General features: G+C 42.1%; 2 protein-coding genes across 2 annotated transcripts; both read left to right on the forward strand.

Annotated features, from left to right (window-relative positions):
• The first annotated feature begins 1,704 nt into the window (after positions 1-1,704).
• On the forward strand, positions 1,705-8,834 carry creb3l3l (cAMP responsive element binding protein 3-like 3 like). Its single transcript, XM_080499534.1, has 10 exons — positions 1,705-1,791; positions 3,433-3,573; positions 3,758-4,151; positions 4,237-4,349; positions 4,495-4,587; positions 4,957-5,063; positions 5,782-5,850; positions 5,965-6,049; positions 6,163-6,256; positions 7,193-8,834. The coding sequence occupies exons 2-10, from the start codon at positions 3,433-3,435 to the stop codon at positions 7,597-7,599; spliced, it is 1,503 nt and encodes a 500-aa protein (XP_080355660.1). The 5' UTR covers positions 1,705-1,791; the 3' UTR covers positions 7,600-8,834.
• A 2,787-nt stretch (positions 8,835-11,621) lies between these two features.
• gadd45ga (growth arrest and DNA-damage-inducible, gamma a) lies at positions 11,622-13,239 on the forward strand. The gene is made up of 4 exons (XM_080499012.1): positions 11,622-11,749; positions 11,848-11,949; positions 12,066-12,276; positions 12,451-13,239. The coding sequence occupies exons 1-4, from the start codon at positions 11,697-11,699 to the stop codon at positions 12,562-12,564; spliced, it is 480 nt and encodes a 159-aa protein (XP_080355138.1). The 5' UTR covers positions 11,622-11,696; the 3' UTR covers positions 12,565-13,239.
• Positions 13,240-20,783: the final 7,544 nt, after the last annotated feature.

Here is a 20,783-nt window from a genome sequence, read left to right on the forward strand (position 1 = left end):
TTCTTTGCTAAGTTGTGTTGTAACAACATTGAGAAATGTAGCATATATTTTCAGGAATTTTAAATATACCACATCATATTGAGATGGTAAAGGGATGAAACATGCAGTCAGTACATAAAATGTGTGTCTATATTGTTTAAATGCACTTGTCTTTGATGCCTTAGGAATTTTTTTTTAACTGTTGTGAAATCGCATCAGGTGGTTTCATTGTAATCAATATTGTTTGTGACGATATAGAGGTCCCACATCTCCTGTGATGTAGATCTAAATGACCACACTGACCTCTTTACTTTGATTGTGGCCTGAGGAAGCTGAATGGCCTTAAGCTATGTGTACTACAACAAAAACAACCAGAGGTAATGATTCATGTGGAAAAATCCATATTCAGTTTTTGATTGAGACAGTGTGACTGATTCAGTCAGCAATCATGTGACGCCATGGCCATGCTGCTGAATGGGCTTAAAATATTGAATAAAGGAGATTTCCATGTTATTGTTGTTTATTATTATACAGCCTTGGTAGGTATATTTATTTAACATCAATTACTGCAGTCATCTCAACACTGAGTCAGACTTTCATATTCCATCACAATAGCTGATGCAATGCAAACATGATGCAATGTGATGATTTAGGAACTGTAGAGCGTCCAACCCTAGATTCCTGCATGAGAGCAGCTTTGCGAAGATCCTAATCACAGTTTCTTCTCACAATGGCTGCCTTAAACCTGTTAGAAAGTCTTGCAATTTAATTACTGGCTCTTATCACACCTTTCATCATATTTTTACATTCTTCCCATCTCAGAGTACATATGTTCAAGGCCTATAAGACTGAAAAAACTTCTTATTTCAGACCAACACCAGTCTCCATCATGATCCTGTCTGGTGTTCATTATTCATGAATACCTGATGGTAAAGAAACATGATCTCATTCAATATATGCCTTGTTGTATAAGAAAAGAAACGTTATACTGCCCATCAAACAATACAGCATATCTTAAATTACACTTAAATGTTGATGTGTAAAAACTTAGCAAGTCCACTGTGCAATATCACGGATGGAACTTGTATAGAGTACATCCAAAATCCATCCATCTCCTGTACTGCTTTAGCCTGTGCACTGTTGTGGGGTGCTGGAGTCGAGCTTACTATGAACAAGGGCAGGATACAAATTGACAGGTCGCCAGTTCATCAACGCTCGCTCACATTCACACCTAGGGGCAATTTAGGGTCACCAGTTAACCTCACAGTTAAAACCCATGCACACACGAGGAGAACATGCAAACTCCACACAGAATAGCCCAGCTGGTGTTCAAACCCATGGCAATGTCACTGTGAGGCAAAATAATTAACTGCTGTCTCCACCATGCAACAGCCTATAGAATGTATATATGCTTATATATCTATTTTGATTTTTTTTCTTATATGTGCACGGAAGGCTCAGTGGAAAAAAAATATTTCACCACAATTGACTGAAACTAAACTTCCATATTATTTGGATTTATTGCATATACATTAAAATATTTCCTTTTTGTTTTATTGTTTAGTCGCTTGTGGCTGGAACATATTTTGACGTGTGCGGAAGACCATCAGAACTACATTTCCCAGAATCCCCCTGAAAACCAGCACGTTTTCCTTTCCGCTTGTACGTGATGACGCAGTTTCTGCCGCGTTGGAAGGTGGTTTCTGGAGGAAGCGCTGTGACGGAAGCAGTAGGAGGAAAGCTGAGTCCACAAACCAAAAGACGCCCAGACGCACTTACTTCAATGTTATTGAGTGTCCTGTCATCAAAACGGTAAGAAATCTAAGCGGAATCCGCTGAGTTTAACGTTTTCTTTTAGCGTTTTGAGTGACTCGAGGGACCACACCCTCAACAAGTACACATTTTGGCAGTTTTATGAAGCGAACGTGAGGGCTGGCCTGGAACATTTCCACTATTGTTCATATTAATAACGACAATAATGCAGATATGCCTTTGATCGAGTTGGACAAAAAACAAAAACTCGTGAGACACTCAGTTTGTGCTATTTCCTTTCTTAAAGTCTTAATTAGGTCATTTCGTCGTCTTGCGGTATTTCTGCAAGCTATCGCTCAAATTCTTTAAACGCCCCGCTGCATGCAGACTCGATTCCACTGTTTAGAACCGCAGCAAAAAGCACTGCATAGAAATGCAAGTTTCCTGCTGTAAACCAAAGAGTGTAAAATATTATTTGTTTTGACACTTGATATCTTATGGAGATCTCGTGACAAAGGCATGGAGGGGGCGTGGCCTGCCAGACGATGAAGTCATGTTTAGACTGATGCAATGTAAGGCTGGAGGACTCAGACGTGGAGATAGCACCTTGAGATGAGGTTATTGGCGGTTATTATCATATTTGTTGAATATCGTGGTCACTAATATGCAGTAGTAGCGCTTTTGCACGTGTGCCTACAGCCCCCACATGGAAGCATTGCACACTATTGAGCTGCAGCAGAATCAGACACTGAAGCAGGACCATCCCCCATTTACTCCCCCACATCCTTTTGTCCTACTGTTATTGTCTGCAGTTCAATGTCAATGTGATACTGAGGGCAAAACAGTGATATGGTACATACTTGTATATGTACTGCATGTCTGAGATATGATGCCCCAGAATGTTGAGATGTTTGTAGTTCATTTTGGTCAGATGATCTGAAATCAGTTCACCTCAGGCATGGGGGGGGGGGGGGTTCCAGCACCAGATGGATTGCTGAGAAGGACCACATCCATCCTCCCACTCAGATCATCACCTGTTTGAACTGATGCCTTCTGGCAAACACTACAGCTCGATAATGGCCTGCACATCCAGATTACCCAACTGTTGTTTTTATTATTATTATTATTATTATTATCATCTTTCGGCCATCAGATCATTAAATAATCATTAAGCGGACATTCATGTTTTGATATCTCAGTCACATGCAATTCTGTTTCACGTTACCTTATAGTTTGTCTTATGAGTAATTTTTTTTTTTTTACATTTCATATTGATGCACAAAGTGAGCAACACATATAATTTCATTATATTTGACATATAATGTCAATAAAGCTATTCAATTTAAATCTCAAGTTGTAACTGAGTACGCCCTTAATTTTGACAGTCTTTTAACAGTTCTAGGAAATGGTCTGTGACCCCACATAAAAAGAGAATACAATCACTTTTTCAACAATTAGGTCATCACTCACTCAGCTGAGATCAATATCTTGTTCCCAGTTTTCTCAACTGTATTGGGTGGAAAAAAAAAATATTTGCACTTTAACCAAAAACAGAAGTCTATGATGCCAAAAGCATTTAACTTCCATCACTAACTTCCATCCAGCATTATCTTGGCAGTGACATCACATCAACATGATAATAGAGAACCTTTCTCCTGTTCTAGTATTTAACATGCTGTGGTGTGTATTGCTTTCCTCCAGATGTCAGTCACTGAGGACCTTCCCGACATGGATGGAGCTGACCTGTTAGGCTTGCTGTTCCAAGGTGGAGAGGATGGATCGACTGAGCCGTTTTTCCCTGACGGGAATGGACTCATTGAATCCTGGCTCTCAGAGCAAGAGGTAAGATTTCGTGTGTGTGTGTGTGTGTGTGTGTGTGTGTGTGTGTGTGTGTGTGTGTGTGTGTGTGTGTGTGTGTGTGTGTGTGTGTGTGTGTGTGTGTGTGTGTGTGTGTGTGTGTGTGTGTGTGTGTGTGTGTGTGTGTGTGTGTGTTTCAGAATTTAACATTTGCCTCTTTGTCTCCCAGATGCTGACTGGGATGGACACCGAGGACTTTCTGTCCAGCCTGTTGGATGGGGATGACCACACAGAGGCCATCTGTCCCTCTCATTCTCCACTGGGCAGTGACAGCGGCATCTCTGACGACAGCAGCTCTGGGGCCGGCCACAACAATCTTGCGGGATGCCCGAGTCCCCAGGGCAGTGAAAGTGATGTGGTTCCCAGCCCCAGTTATTCTCAGCCCAGCCCGGTGCACTCCGACCCTGCCCTGACCTCTGGAGAACTACAGACGGAGAGCCTCGAAGCCTTAACAGTTCAAGCAGATCACAGCTACTCGCTGCTGCAGGGCAGAGACATGGACCTGGACATGCTGCAGAGTGTGAGGGCAGAGAAGCCAGATACAGACGTCTTCATTGATCTAGGTCTGTGCTCTTGTTAACGCGAACTTCAGTTTGTACATATCTATCCAGCATAGCTCATTTAGTTTTTTTTTTTTTTTTTGGACAGATGATCTGGTCAGTGAGGAAATGGAGGAGGAAGACATCACCACTGAGCTACCTTGCACTTTGGCCATTGAGGACACAATGGAGGATTCAACTGAGAGCAACCTTACAGACCAGGTCAGTTTCTTTAACTGTTCTTTAGCAACTTCACAGAGATTTTGTTTGCCTACTGGTATTGTCAGACATATGTTGTAGCTGAGATGCTTATAAATGTGTTTTCTTCTTAAACTACAGCTGTTTTTTTTCCTCTTCCTCACTCTAGTTCCAGTTTAAAGAGATTGTGCTCACTGAGGAAGAGAAGCGACTTTTGGCAAAAGAAGGAGCAACAATTCCCACACACATGCCTCTCACAAAGGTAATTTTCAGTTAACGTGAACCGATCTTTTTATTTATTGATACATTATAACGGTGTAATCATGTAAAATCAACCCTGCTACTCCTCGGGTCTGAATACTATGAAAGAGTATAATAACTGAATGTGACTTTAAGAGAAAACTACACAAATGCTACCTTAATGACTATCGCTGTAAAACAACTCGAATGCAAAGACAAATATAAACATAAAGGTTAGTTCTGCTTATGTGTTGATTGATTGATGCTTTCTCTTTAGGTTTGTTAGAGAATTTCCCTGCAATTATGGGTTTGATGGTTAATGTTGAACTGTGCTGTTCTTTACGTATTTCATCACCTGCCATCTCAACATTGTGACGTGACTCTGAAACAGGCAGAAGAGAGGACTCTGAAGAGAGTCCGCAGGAAGATCCGCAACAAGCAGTCTGCTCAGGAGAGCCGCAAGAAGAAGAAGGTGTATGTTGACGGACTGGAAAACAGGTGAGATGAAGGGAATTGATGCATTAAAAAAAACACAGTCTCCATGCTAAATACATTTCCTTGCATACACGTGTTATGTTGTATTTTCTATACATTGCACTCAACTAATGAAGTTCAGAATTGGCAAGTGCCATGATGTTTGGTCAATTCAAATATAGAAGAAGGCATATATAAAAATATGACTTCATCTACAAGATATGGGTAAATACAGCAAAGCTGAGGCAGGTATGTTTCTTGTTCCTAAGGAAGTATTGAAAATGGAATACAGCAGTATCATGAATATGAAGCAGCAGTGAATGTGTAAGAAGAAATCACACAAATATTCCCACTTGAGATTAAAATGTTGCACATTAACATCTGAGATGAACAAAAAAACATTTTTTTTAATGTATTTTATTCATCTACATATTGTTGCAGTGAAGTTGTGGAAAAGGTGAGACAAAGACATGGTTATAGATGACTGCTCCTAAGAAAAAAAAAAAAAATTAGATTAATGTTGATGTGCCTAATGTGTCTTAGATACTGTAGCCTGGAGTGTTTACTTATGTAGCTTTACCGACTTTTGACGAATATTCGAGTTTGATTTATTTGAATTAGCCTTACTTGCAGTGCCTTATTGTTTTCTCTTCATTCATGCTGATTAGCAATTTTACATGCCTTTTCAATAGTTTTGAGTATCTATTAAGATTTTGATCATCTGAGTCATTGTCCACTTTAGGGTCGCAATCTGCACGGCACACAACCTGGAACTCCAGAAGAAAGTCCAAATGCTCCAGAAACAGAACATGTAAGACATCTGCCATACTGTGCATGTGTTTGGTTGTGCAATCATTTACATTGCAGTCATGTTTGAGAATCTTTTCACGTGTAGTGAATATCCGTTTCAATCCTGTTCTTCCAGCTCTTTAATAGAGCAGCTGAAAAAACTGCAGGCGATGGTGAAGATATCAACCATGAAGGCCAGCACCACCAGCACATGTGTCATGGTAAATTTCTCCACTGTCGTAGTATTTTTTACTTTCCTCCACTGATTACTGTTTGTATAGGAAGTGGTAAGCTGTTTGTCATTCCTCACTTGTCTCTCCTGTTTGCCCTCCAGGTGTTCCTGCTGTCCTTCTGTCTCATCATCTTCCCGTCAGTCAATCCGTTTGGCCGGAGCTCTGAACAGAAGGAACTGTACACACCCTCTTCCAGTAAGTTCCCTTTAAAACAAACACAGAGCTGTGTTTTGTTGAGTTTTCTGGCTGGAATAGTTGATTATGACCACAGTGAACAGAAGAGAAAAACTAAATCTTTCGAATTTTAAGAGGAAAAATGATGCTGAAAATAATCCAATGATGTAGACGGTAAAATTATACATCTGTGTTACATACCAGTGTTGTGTCAGTCGCTCTTTCCCTCTAGGATAAAGGATTAAATGACCTATTTTTAGTTCAAAATGTAAATGACTTTATATTCAACATTGCAACTAAATTCTTGACATACTGAGTTTTTTATCGATCGACGTTCGAGTCTCAAAACTGAACAAATATTGCCATTAATTCATCCTTTACCCCGCTTTATCCAATTTAGGATCACATACAGAAACGTAGACAATGCCACCCACTGACAATTTCATTTAGCCTCAAATGTATGTTCTGAACTGTGTGAGCAAACATGAGTACACAGCAAAAAGCCATGCACACAGACGGTAAACATGGGACCCAACCTCGTCTCTAAACACTGGCCATCTTGCTAAGAGCCAAGAGTGCTAAATATTACGCTCTGCATCCTTTAACAAATATTGTTTGACTCAGGCGGTCCGGGGCAGCTGTTAATATCAAATTTGGCAAATGCTGCAGAATCACTGACTTGGACTTGTCTCCAAAATGGACATAACAAGTTTTTGGTGTGAAATTGGCATTAGTACTGCCTAAATACATTTCTGCATCTACACCCTCATTGTCTTTATCAAATCTGTGGGTCTGCTTTGTCTCTGCTCGTGGACACTGCTGCAATACTATATTAGATCTTCAAGTGAAAAGTAGAGGTTGCCAGTGCAGTTCTGTTTGGTTTTATTTGGAGCGTGATCATCAATGAGCAATCTCCTTTTTCAGTAGTGTGACTCATTTATTTGTTTCTTGTTGCAGTTATCTCCCGGACCTTGCGCTCTCTGCCACAGGAGAGCACAGATGCTATTTCCTACCTTGAGCCTGAAGAGGAGGAACTTCTCTTAGTCAGTCCAGCAGAGGTGGAGAACGTGAAAGCAATCTTTGCAGGAGGCCAGAACAACCACACCCCTGACTACCAAAGGGTGGAGCAGCCCAACTCGGAAACCGGCGTCAACAGCAACTCTTCGGCGGACTTCCCCGGGCCAGCCCAGGCAGCTGACATGCAGCCAGGATCGACCGGAGGCGTGGGAGCCTTACAGGAAGGAGCCATCGATGGCGTGGTGGCCTCTGCTGTGGCCTATGAGGTCACAGGAACTAAGGAGAACTGGATAGAGCGGAGCCCTCCGTCGGTCATATTACAGCAACACCGCTCCGATGAGATGTAGTAGGGCAACGTTGCTCAATTTCTCCAGCAGAGGGAGCCAAGCTTTTAATAGTGCAGAGTACCAGAAGGAAGCTTTTACCTTATAAGGACAAAAGGGAAGCCTATCAATAATACGCAAACAAGATCTGAATGTCCCAACTTTTTCTCCCCTTTTCTTCCCCCTCTGATATAATACTGTTATTTTTTGCACTTTGTTCTAAATACCATATTTGAGAAGGTATATAGAACTTTAGAGAAATTTATTAGATATTGGGAAGAGCTACTTAAGAAGCAGTGATGGTACACACCGCTGGAGGACACATGCTGCTTACATAGCAAGCCGTGCTAGTACTTACGATGACAAAAAGAGTCACATTTAATGGCACCAGTCCTTAATCATTTACAAAGGGCATTCAGTCGATTACTTTAAGAGCTGTAGAAACTGATGGCATGATGATTTTCTCACCAAATTTCAGGGATAGCTTTATTTTATCGCTTCCAGCAGATATATACTTTAACGAACAGTTTACATTAAGGAGCTCCCTAAATCATAATTCTCACAGGCATAGTAAGTCATTCGGAGCATAAGTAGTCCAGTGATTTGTAACGCAAGTATGTCAGCAACATAAATTGCTTAGTAGAAGATAGGCTGCTTAAAGCTCATGAAGCTTGATCAGAGTGGTTGCTTGACCACTGTAACGCTTAAGCCATTGCAGGACATTTGGCCATTTAGAAGACTTGTAAAGTTGCCTAGTATTTCCCTTGTAACAAGGGTATCCACACTCACTCATATTTTGGAATGCTTTGTTTTTATGTTGCACAGGAAAGCAAGACAAAATGCTCAAAAGATTCTGAACCCTGGTCAGCTCAGCCCAGTCTGCCCCTTGAGATCTCCTCTTTTAAAGACTTCACAGGACAGCTTTTACCTTTATAAACTTGTCTGAAATACTTATACGAAGGGGTTTGATATATTGGCTCTTGGAACTGTTTTGCAGTAAAATGTATTCAGAAATGTAATGATCTGTCAGTTTTGTCAGTGAAGCATTTTTTTTGTGCTTTTCCTTGTTACTGTCGGTGATAAATGGAATCTAAATGGTATTGAATCTACTTTGTAATCATGTTAAGCAAATGCACTGACATTTGAAGTAGAACTGTAATGTAAATATATTAAATGATTGTTGCTCTTTCTGTACATTTGAACTCTTCATGTATAAGACATGTCTGGACATCTATAATAATAAACTTTTTTTAAATATATATATATATCACAAAAAATCCCAACTGGTGTTATTGGGGAAGAGGTGGAAGAATCTCAACCATTATGTTGTTGTTGTGGTTTAAACTTCAGGATATTTGATAAGTCAAGTCTGCACCTACACAGAACTGTATCTGGAACTCTTACACAACCCTTTGAAGCTGTGGAGGCTCAGTTTCATCCTTATCAGGAATTCTTCCTGAACTCTTCCGTGAAATGTGTTTTAAGGGTACAAACTCAGTGTAGAGCACTTTGTCACACCTTTTCATTGTTAAAGTTTTGAAATAGGTAAGTTCCTGTAAAGCACATGGGAGAACTGTTTCTATTTATTCTCCACTGGGATTTTCACAGCCTGTGCAAAGGTCACTCCACTTTACAAACATGTCTCAAGCCCTGGTTTTGTGTGTGTAAGTATATGACAGAAAATATGTATTTATATAATTATGGTGTAGTGGTTAGCACTCCCACCTCACAACTGAATCTCTTGTTCAAATTCAGGTTTGGGGTTTTTCCTATATATCGTTTTAATAATCTAATCTGTGTGAGTGAATGACCTGTTTCGGTAATTCCTCAGACGGTCCAAAGACGTACATATTAGATGAGTTGTTGTCTCTAAATTCATTGCAAAAATGTGACTGGTGATGATCTGTCCCAGATGTACCTAGTCTTTCACCCCCTGTAATTTGGATTGTCTCCTTCCTTGGAGAGTTGGACAGACCCTAATGAAAGAGGAAACGAAATTATATTAAGGATGATTCGATTATACTTATGGTTCAGTGTATCCAAAATATTCATATACATTGTAGTTTGTGCACGTTTGTTTTTCTCCTGCTCCGACTCTTCCATCATGATAATCTATCAATATTTGTCTGACTTCATCAGCAACCTCAGCTGTGGGGTGAGTGACTCTCAAGCGTGATGAGCGAATCATGAGTCACGAGCTTATTCACCGTCATGTTCAGACAAGTTTCTGCAGGGGGTGACGTCTACTCCCTCGAAACGAACAGAAGGTGGCGACACTAGTCCAGATTTCTGACTTACTGACAGGGAGGAGAGTTCAGCAGAGGCTGAGAAAAGTGAGGATAAAGGTCATCCAGTTATCGTGCTGACACCATAATGATGTGATCAAATGTCAAACAAGTTCACGACTTGACTGGTTGCTGTACAATGAACCCGAAATCCAAACTTTTTGTAGCACTTGTACACCTTTGAGTACCATTCAGAGTCAATATTATTGTTTTAGATAATGTGTTTTTGTCTTCATTCTGCATTAGTCATTCAGATCCTACATGATTGCTCACACTATAGCAGACTCGTCCTTCAAGTTAAGACAAGATCAGCATCCCAGTGCGTAAATATGCACACACATGGGCATATGTCTGACAAGCGCATGTTGATGAATCCGTATTGTAACGATAAAATAAACTGGCCTGAAAAGGTTATTGGTCACAGCACGTGGCACTTTTCAGCAAGAGGACCCACGCGCATCTGCCCAACATGTGCCTCGGGGCACCTAATTGGAGCTGGAGCAACAAAGGCCCAAAGGGCGCACGCACATACTCACAACAACCACAAGCACAACCTCACGTCCCCATGCGCCATGGAAGCACCGGGGGCAGGTGGAGGACGTGAGTGATATTGTGACGCAGAGTCGCCCCCATCTTTTATTACTCTGAGAACCGACACGCGTCGAGACAGACTCGCAATTATAGGTTTGCCTTTCAACGGAGCGAACAAAAACCCGGCGTGTGCTGCCGGCCGGCCGGCCACAAGCTGTTCGGTCACTCCTCCAAAGACACCGTGTCATCAAGAGCTGCTTTGCTTTGGTCGGGTCAGGACTGGCGTGTAAGTTTCTGTCTCTCCTGAGACAGTTCTGTAATTCCCGGGCAGACTGTAAACACAGCAGCAGGTTGAATAACAGGTTGGCAAGCACGCGCAACGGCGCGCACTCAAGCTGTTTATCCAGGGCAAAAGGAAGGCTAGACAGGGAAAGTTTGGAAGTGCTAAAAATATATTTTTACAGTCTTTCCCCACGCTGGGGAAATCCAGACCATGGAAGATACTTCTAGCATTTATCATGGAATGAGGCTGCTTTCACTTCTGTTCACTCACATTAAAGATCCACGAATGATTATAGTGCCTCCCTTGCCCCTCTTTGTTACAAATCCCGTGAGGAAACAACATTTTGTAAAGAATTATATAACGCAAAAACGTAAGATACAAATCACAACAATACCACACACGCAAATAAGATGAACATGGAGGAGAAACATAGTAGATACAGTGATAAATAAACTAATGTCAAAAATCTACATTGTGCAAATAACCACAATATTAACTTTTTGGACTGCATTGTGATTTATTGACATGTTTTTCCACGTTAGATTTAGGTAATAAACAAGATCCTGTTCTTAGAAGGTATTATTGAAGGCATGTCTTGCCTTCTTGCATCAGTCATTTGTATATTGCAATAACTGCAGTCGTCCAGTAAAAAAAAAAAAACCCGGACCTTTAGTTTTCGTACACAGTGATGATGCTGGATGTTGACGAGAAAGGGAGAAAACGTTGGTGGGTAAGGGGGGGGATTTCTTGAAAGGTTGTAATCTTTCCCCACGTGGGGTTGTCAACAAGCCAAGCCAAAACTGTCCGGGGCTTTTGCTTTCCTAACCGGGCCGCTCCGAGCCAATGACAGGAGACTGGAGCGGAAAAGACCGCCCCTTGCCGAGAAACGGCGCCGAGCCGCTATATAACCACCCACAGCCTGTTCCGAGCTCAGAATAACACCGGAGACTACACGGACTTCAAGCTGCAACCTTTTTTTCATCTATTCGCTGCTCTTTCCCGATCGCGCTTGGATTATAACTATGACTCTGGAAGAGATCCGCGGACAAGACAACACAATGGACAACGTTGATAGGTAAATGTTTTACCGTATCCGAGCCGTTGAGTTTATTTGTCTTTTACTTTGAGTTTGAGGACAGTGTGCTGATGATGTGTTATTTCTTCTTTGTGAAGGGTGCAAAGTGCAGGTGCAGCTCTGGAGGAGCTGCTGGTCGCTGCCAAGAAGCAGGACTACCTGACAGTCGGAGTTTATGAATCTGCCAAAGTCATGAATGTGTAAGTATTGCCTTCAGTTCGTGAGAAATATACTCACTTATTTTTTAAAAGATAAAAGAAAAATGCGCACAGACGCACGGCAGTCTATTCACCGCACCGCATCTCGTGTCCCGCAGTGACCCAGACAGCGTGGCATTCTGCGTGCTCGCCACCGATGAGGAGTACGAGTGTGACATCGCTCTCCAGATCCACTTCACCCTCATCCAGGCTTTCTGCTTCGACAACGACATCAACGTGGTGCGCGTCAACGATATCGAGCGCCTGGCGGACCTCGTGGGCGCGGAGGAGAGTGGAGAGCCCAAGGACGCGCACTGCATCCTCGTCACGGTACGTTCCCGGCAGCACCCACTCACACTCAGACACGAGCCGGCAGCCGGTGAATCATACATGCATCATCCTGCTGTCTGAGTTTTCTGCACACGCTGCGCACTGACGACGCGTCATGGCTGTTGTGGGCGTTCCTGTTTCTAATTTTTCTCGCTTTTCTTTTTCTAATTTTAGAGTCCCAGTGCGAACCCATGGAAAGACCCAGCTCTGGACAAGCTGAGCCTGTTTTGTGAGGAAAGGCGCAGTGTGTATGACTGGGTGCCCACCATCACGCTCCCAGAACGCTGAAGTGACTTTTCTCACGAAGGTGCTTCACATGATGATGATGAAAAGAAAGTCAAGGAGCTGAGCTTCAACTGGGGCTGTCGAGCCTGTCTGCCTCATTTGGATTAAGAGGCTGTGGCTGCAACCCTCCTGCAAGAGTGCATCCTTCCAGGGCATTCTGGGTCAGCACATTGGTTCTGGATTACCCTGTGGAAGGGTTCAAGTTCAGGGGTCAAGTGTAGATTGGGTCAGGAGTGTGTGGACTGGACACTGGGATGGAGCTGGACTGTGCTGCATAGTGCAAGATGAGAGGTAGTGAGCCAGCGATGGCCCAAGATAATGGGCATCCAGGGATCTGAGCGGAGAACGTCACAGACAAAGACTGTGCAAGAAATGGACTATTGAAAGTGTGGAGGTGGGACTGAATCTCTCTGCAAGGGAACAAGTCAGAAGCTGGTCCAGAAGATGGTACCTGAATGTGTCTAAATGGACGATACTTTTCTTTTGCAGCACAGCTTTCAGGAAGTGTTTGGTGGGGAGGAAAAAAAGAAACTTTTTCCTGCAAATCCTGATTTATTTCAGCTGTATCTGTAACTGTGACACATTTACATGGACTATCAACATTACTTTCATACTAGCAGAAGAAAACTGCAGTATAAATTGTACTAATTTTGAACTGTTTTTTGAATAAACATTTGAATCAAACTGTTTTTCTCAGAAATGTTATTTTCCTTCTTTGCGTGTTTCACCAGCATTAACTAACCCCATAAGTTACTCCAGTTGCAGCAGAACATGGGAAGTTGCAGCAGATTACACAGATGTACAAGTTCCAGGAAGTCTTGCACGTTGTAGTTACAACAGAAGTTATACAGTAAAATGCAGGGTGGGTTCAAGAACAGAGTAGAGCATTTACAACACGAGGCTTGAAACATGTGCTTTTCCTGCTGACCGGTTACCGCACACCAGCTCATTTGTGCAAGAGTGTGCAAAAGCGCTGAAGCTGGAATGGAGGTTGAGTTGGGGCATTCCGGGTGGGCTGCAGGAGACGGCTTTCTGTTGTTTTGTTTGTGCAGTGGCAGCTGGGTCTGGAAGTCTGTGTGTCAGTTTTGTGCAGCCAAGTGGACACAATAGACCATAATTAATGATTACCCTAAATTTGCTCAACTGTACAACACACTAGTGACACTATTCACATTAGAAACACAATATTGCAAAATCCATCTCAATAAATCATTTAGTGAAAGACAGATTCCTCACAAACCGTATGGGAAAAAAACTCAGGGGAAAGTACTGGTATTGTTGCAGACACATGCACATTGGAGCTGAGAGGTGGCAGTTGTGGGGTTAAAAGACCATCAGTGGCGAATATCGGAAGCGTGTGAGCCGATGTGGTTGGCTGTGAGGTGAAGCTGACAGTAAATGAAGGCCCACATCAAAGAGTTAGGAGACTTCAGAGGAACTCATCTCGATTTTCTTGGCAGACCCTCGATCTCCAGCCAATCCCTGGTCGTGTCTTGCATGTGCACGTACACGGATGCACGGGTGCTCAGAATCATGAATCTGTTTATGTGCACATGAATGTTCACCACCTTGGTCAGTGTGCACAAAACTAAAAGAGGTAGTCTATTCAGCTCAGTCGATTGTCAGCATTGTGGAGAACAGAAGCAGCTTTAGTGAGAAATGCCATGAAGGGACTTTCCTTTTAGGTTAGTTTCTGAACCAAGAGGTAAATTCAAAATGCCATACATGCTGGCAAAAGTAGTCATTTTGCAACAAACCTTATTAAAACTAAACTAATCTAAGTTTTCTTAGGGGACTAATATGATGAGTTACTATGATGTACTCTGACAGAACGTGAAACCAAGGTCTGAGTGCAAAAGTAAATTTTCTGAAAAACATACTGATAAAAGTCCCAGCCAGCTGGCAGAGTAGATCAAAACACATTAAAAATGGTCCACAATGCCAATAATCACAGCTGGGGATAAACATGTGTTTCTATTGAGTACGTGTACCCCAAAACACCCCAAATACTCAAGTATTGTATTCTAAAGAGGCCATATTTTCTTAGAGAGCTTTCTTTGTTCTCTGGACAAAAAAAAGCAATTGCAATGTAATTGTGTTTAAACTTGACCCGTTTTCAGAAATTGCCCAGATAAGACCTTTTTTAAATGGGGAATAGAAATGTTCACTGTGTTATTACTTGCTCCAAGTGAGCATAATATTGAGTGAGCATATAATGATTACATTGAAAGAATTAACTGCATTTTTTTTTGCTAAATCCTTGACCTAGTTTAGATAAACGTTGCATTAACTCTTTGTGATGGATCTTATTTGTCTTTATGCTTTCGAAAACATGCTGGTCTGTATCACTCAGTTCAACATTAGCACTACCCTGCTCCTTATTTATGTACCAGTGGCTCATGCAAGACCTATGCAAGACTGAGGAGCCACAAAAACTTTTTTTTTTGTTGAAAAACACTATTTGCCATAGGTGTATATTTGCAAGCAGAGAACATCATAAAACCGGGCAACTGCAAAGGGCTGCTTGCCACTCAGCTGCTGCTGCTGCTGCTGCTATTTGTATGAAGGTAACAAACATTCTTCCTGAACTGACTGGTGTGCCAGAGCCTGGAGCAACAGTCCAGACTGTTGAGGCAGCAGACTGTCTGCACGAAGTCTGAGCCAGAGATCTAGGGCTACGATAGACTGAAAGGGGGGGAGGAAAAAGACCAGACAGATGTGTGCTCTGACTTAGAAACATTGGTGTGGCACAACATTAGGTAGTAGTTTCAGGAGTAGTAATTCTATCTGTATCGTTTTTCTTCTTCTTCTTCCCAGAGCACTGCCACAATGAGCTATAAAATACACAGAAAGCAGCTCGGTCATTGTATTTTAGAAATGACATCTGTGGTTAAACCATGCACAATAGATTTGCATGTTTTAATCAAACACACGTCGGCAAAATACGTCAGTAAATACCTCACTTGTTTTGTTATAATCAAAGTTGTCAATTGTCTTCCAAAAGGTGGTTGGTAACAAATGGCTGAATGAGAGTGCAGAGGCTGTCGGGAATGTGACATCATCATGAGTAACACACCCTCATTTGTATTTACAACTTTATTATGTTTATCTTTCCATTCTCGCAAAGTTTCTAAACATAAAGTTTCTGTGCAAAAGCTCATCTCGATGAAAACCACCTCAAGGAGGGTGCTCAATTTGAATACTAGGTTGCAATACACAGAATAAAATCTCAAGGGCAATTTTTCCAGGGGGCTCTACACATTCTAGATTGTTTGATTGTCTGTTCTCCAAGGTCCCCTGTGATCACTGCCTGTGAAAAACATCGATGTACTTTTTGTAAAATACCCACATCTAAAAAAATGTCGGGATTTTATGATGATGATGATGATGATGATGATGATGATGATAATGATGATTTTTTTTTTTTTTTTTTTTTTTTTTTTGCAATAGTAAATATTTCACTGAGATTTTGGTGAACAAGCTGCACTTGCCAGAGATGCATTGCTTGATAGGTAGCGGTGGCTCTTTTCCACTTTACTCCTACATTTCACCCATAGTAACCACAGCACGGTGAGGTTAGCAGGCAGCATTGCCCTCTCCCACTCCACCCAGCTCGAACTCTCTGGCACGGCCATATCGGTACCATGAGATCATGGCCCAGCTGGCTCAGGCAGCCAGTGTTGGAGAGACAGATAGATAGATTGCCTGCTGGTGTTGGGTGTCTCTAATTTAAGTACAGGGTGTGTGTCACTCACTGTAGAGATGAGCTGCACCCAAGCTCCTGCACACAGTGAGCTCACTCCTCAGAAGAAATGTGGTGAGCAAGCACAATATACAATACACAACTTCCAAAAGCCTTCGCAGGGAATTTCTCATTAGTGCTGTGGCTGTGAGGTGATGCCACAACAACATGTGCACACACTGAGGCACCTGTTTGTGAGTCGTCACTATCAGGTGGTCAGAATGACTTCATACAGGTGTTTTTTTTTTTTTTTAGTTTCAGTCAGGCTGTAAATTCTGGAGCATACACATGTACTCACACCTGTGCCACCGGGATGACCACAACTTACTCGAAGGGATGAGATCACATGATTCAGAGCTCTCAGCACAGAAGGTAATGATCGCAACTACCTTTCTGCAGAAGCTGTAATCAAAGTAAGGAAAACAGCTGTGTGTCTCTCACTTTCACAGCCAAAACACCTGACCTACACTTTTCAGATCCAACTTGTCCCTTTAGGGGGGTTAGAGTGACACACACACACACACACACACACACACACACACACACACACACACACACACACACACACACACACACACACACACACACACACACACACACACACACACACACACACACACACACACACACACACACACACACACACACACAGGTCATTGCAGATGAGGTCATGACACACATTAAACTGCAGCTCATATCAAGTGATACTTTTGTACCAAGTGAAAACCAGTGAAACAACCATCTTAAATTTACTGGCTAGGGAAGGGATCGTCTTAAGTGTAAGAGATAGTCCCTTCACTATTTGAGTGGGGATATAGTCATCTGGATGTTTGTTTTCAAATTGAAATGTCGGTAGAAATTGCCTTGGGATTGCATCAGGGTGTTTGTTCAGCAGCAACTGAATGGATTGACTAGATGAGATGTTTGAGTCGTGAGTGCAGTGTTGATAACATTAGCACGATTATGTCTTGCTTTCTACTGCCTTTTTTGTCATGAAATTGTGGCCACTGTATTCTATATGTGTCATGCAGAGCTGATTGTAGTGACCTCACTCTAAGTTCATCAGCTAAACTTAGATTGCATTATAGGAACACTGCATTCCTGTCCTGATAAAGTCTGGTGGTATTTTCTAAGTGAACACCAGAGCACCAAACATGCAAAGCACTCAAAAGCAATAAGCACTCCAGTAAACAAAGGACTTGACAGAATTAAGAATGCAACCCACAAGCCTACAGCATCCCAGATGCATTGATCAAATGAGATCAGGTCTTCAGGTTTGTCCTTTTAGCCACGTGTAAACAACAAGGGGGGCATTTCAGGGCAATTGACAGCTTGCTCTCAGAGTACAATGGAGGTCACATGGTTTGTTTAAGCATAGCAAAGAAGGATAGCGAAGAACAGTAAAATGAAGGAATTATGGTAAATACACATGGCTCAAATATAGCATTTGTGATTTATTCACTAAACTCAATGGAATTCAATGAATGTAAGAATGTATTTTATTTCTCTCACACATTTTTTTCTCTGATCTCTGTCTGCATCAGAATTCTATTCACATGTTCTGGTTTGCTCTGGCTGCCAGTCTGACTGAGGTGGGGCAATGCTAAGTGATTTGCTAAATATGGGGAGCAGACTGTAACCTCGCCGGGGCTGACACATTACTAACATAGCTGAGCTTATCCTCCCAGAAGCACATGTACTCAAAGCCATGCCAGGAATCCCTCTCCCACCCACAATTCTCAAGTAGAGCAGCAGGCCGGAAGGCATGACCATAGAAGCACAGCAGGCAGGAGGAGAAATGTACTAATGCTGCCATCCACTTGGATACAAGCAGACACTGAGACATACAAAAAATATGAGGAAAGCACGAGCTATTTTTTCCCCATATGAGAGGGTTTGTGCTCTGTCCCGGCATGCAGACAGAGAGGGCAGACAGTGTGACGGTGTGGATTCAAGGAGACGATAGAACATCTAGATTCCAAATTCCTCTACACTGATGTTTAAAGCCATTTCAGGTCAAACACAATGGTGCCTGAAGTGGCAGCATGCATTCTCTGTCCTCAAGACATTCTCTGTCCTCAAGAGCAGTTACAGCTTTGTGCATTTGCTTAAACAGAAAAGAAGAAAAGAGATAGGAGGACATTCTCTGCAGAATATCAATTCCATGTAGTTATCTTTTGGGCTGTGCAAGCATAAAGAAAAAAAAACTCAAAATAGAAGTAACATGCAGTTCAAGTTCTTTGTTGCATGCTTGCAGAACGACTAGAAGCAGCACTTTTATATATTCCCCCTCTCTCTACAGAGAGAGAGACAGACAGAGAGAGAGAGAGAGAGATTGATCACAGGGTAAACAAGGTGACTGCTGGACAGCCTCTCTGCTTTCAGTGCACAGGCTAATTAGAAAACTTGAGGGAGGCTGAGCTGCAAGCAGCATTGCCAGCCTTGACACAGAGAAAAAGAGTGAAAGACAGATTAGAGGAAAGAAGAGATTAAGGAAGCAGATGAAGTAGAAGAGACTGGGAGAAGTGAAGGAGGATCTCTGATGAAAGCCTTGTTTGCTTGGGCAATGTCGTCACTCCATTACAGGTCAGGGTTATTAGGGGAACGATGATGCAGCAGCTCATCATGCTTGTTTCCGTCTCATGCACAAACAAGTTGACTTTCTTTGAAAGTGTGCATGTGCCTGAGTAAATCCATGTAAACACATGTTCAAACACCTCTGAGCCTGTCCATACACACAAACACGTGTGAAAATGCAAAATAAGAGTGACATGTGATTGTCTCTCTCTATTTCACCATGATGGTGGAGTTAAATATGAAGTTGGCCACAACATGTTTTCAGTTTTCCTGATACATGCGAGCTCTTTATGTTTTCTCAGGAGTTAAAAACATGCTCCTTGAACCATCGGTGTATTGTGTAATAATACCCGATCTTTACAGGCTGACCATGTTCTTGGCAACATATCTTATCTAATAGTGCCTTTACTCCGAAAACAGCCTCCGAACACTCACTGACAGACCAAAACAAACAGCAGCTGGCTACATGTTCATACACCTTTTCTTTAACTATCAATAGCAAAGAGGAACAATGAGAATAAGTACAGCTGACAAACACACATTTTGTTTTGGTTAAATATAACTCTGAGAAAACACATGCGCGCAAGCACGCACGCACGTGCGCACACACACGCACACACACACACACACACACACACACACACACACACACACACACACACACACACACACACACACACACACACACACACACACACACACACACACACACACTGTAGGTGAAGCCTCTTCCATGCACGAGAGAACATTGTGTAAGCGTGCAGGGTCTAGCTTGATGTGCAGAATTTCAATTTGAACTTTCTCCCAGAGGATGATTTGAAAGCGCAATTAGAATTTTGCACGGTGCACCGGAGGAGAGAGCAATGTTTTTCAAGGACTTTTCAAGGGAGTGATGCAATTGCCCCTCTACCTTACACTAGATTTTTTTTTTCTTCTGAGCAACATACCATACTTAACCCAGTAACACACTGAGGGTGCATGGCAACAGTGGTTCATTCCTCCCACCTCCCCTACAGCAGTCCTGCTCTTGCAGCTCCAAGATGCTTTGTGCAATTATAAGATAAATACCTTTACATTTGGACAAGACCCATGTTTATGTGGGTGCACTGTCATTGATGAAAAACAAAAATAAGCTTTTTGTTTTGCTGGTGTCACTTAATCTGTAGGAATAGAGGAGCAGGCAGAAGGAAAACAGGAGAGGGGGAGGGTTAGGGGGAGCGGCTGTACTCCATGTCCTGAACAACAGCCAATAAGAGGGCAGGGTTTTTGAGAGGCAGGCATAAACATGAGTAGTTGCTGCTGGTAACAGAAATCTGATTGGATGTTGAGAGTTGTTGCTCAATAGGATAGGTGTTCCAATGTGTGGGTATTTTGATCACTGTTATGAATGTGTTTATCTTCTGTTATGTTCCTTAATAACCTTGTTATTCTTTCCCTTCTGTTTTAATTCACTGAAAAGAACTTTAAGGTCAAAATCCAAACCACAATAGACTATTTGAGCTGTTTTCAAACCTCATTGGGTTTAATCATCTGACCTTTGGTTACTTTTTTGTGCAGGCCTGCTCTGGAAAGACCAAGTTGTGTCATCTTAGCTGTAAAAGTAAACACAAAAGGCTGGACATCCAGTAAAACAACAAGGGGGAGCAGATGATGTGACGCCAGTTTGTGAGGACAGGTTGGTGACACCACTGCATGATGCACATGTTTTTTCATGCTGATGCAGCACCGCTGTTGACTTCAAGTGTACCTTTCAGTTACCTAATATACCATGAATATCCAGAGAGATTTTAATAACCTTTTGTTCTGTGTCTTTGTAGATTTTAAGTTGTGTTTGTCAATTCAATGACTAAACACCACGCACAATTCAACACGTTAAAAGAGCTCAATGGCAACAGAAAAACAT

This window comes from Blennius ocellaris, assembly GCF_963422515.1.
Source record: "Blennius ocellaris genome assembly, chromosome: 7".
In the NCBI taxonomy this organism is placed as follows: Eukaryota; Metazoa; Chordata; class Actinopteri; order Blenniiformes; family Blenniidae; genus Blennius; species Blennius ocellaris.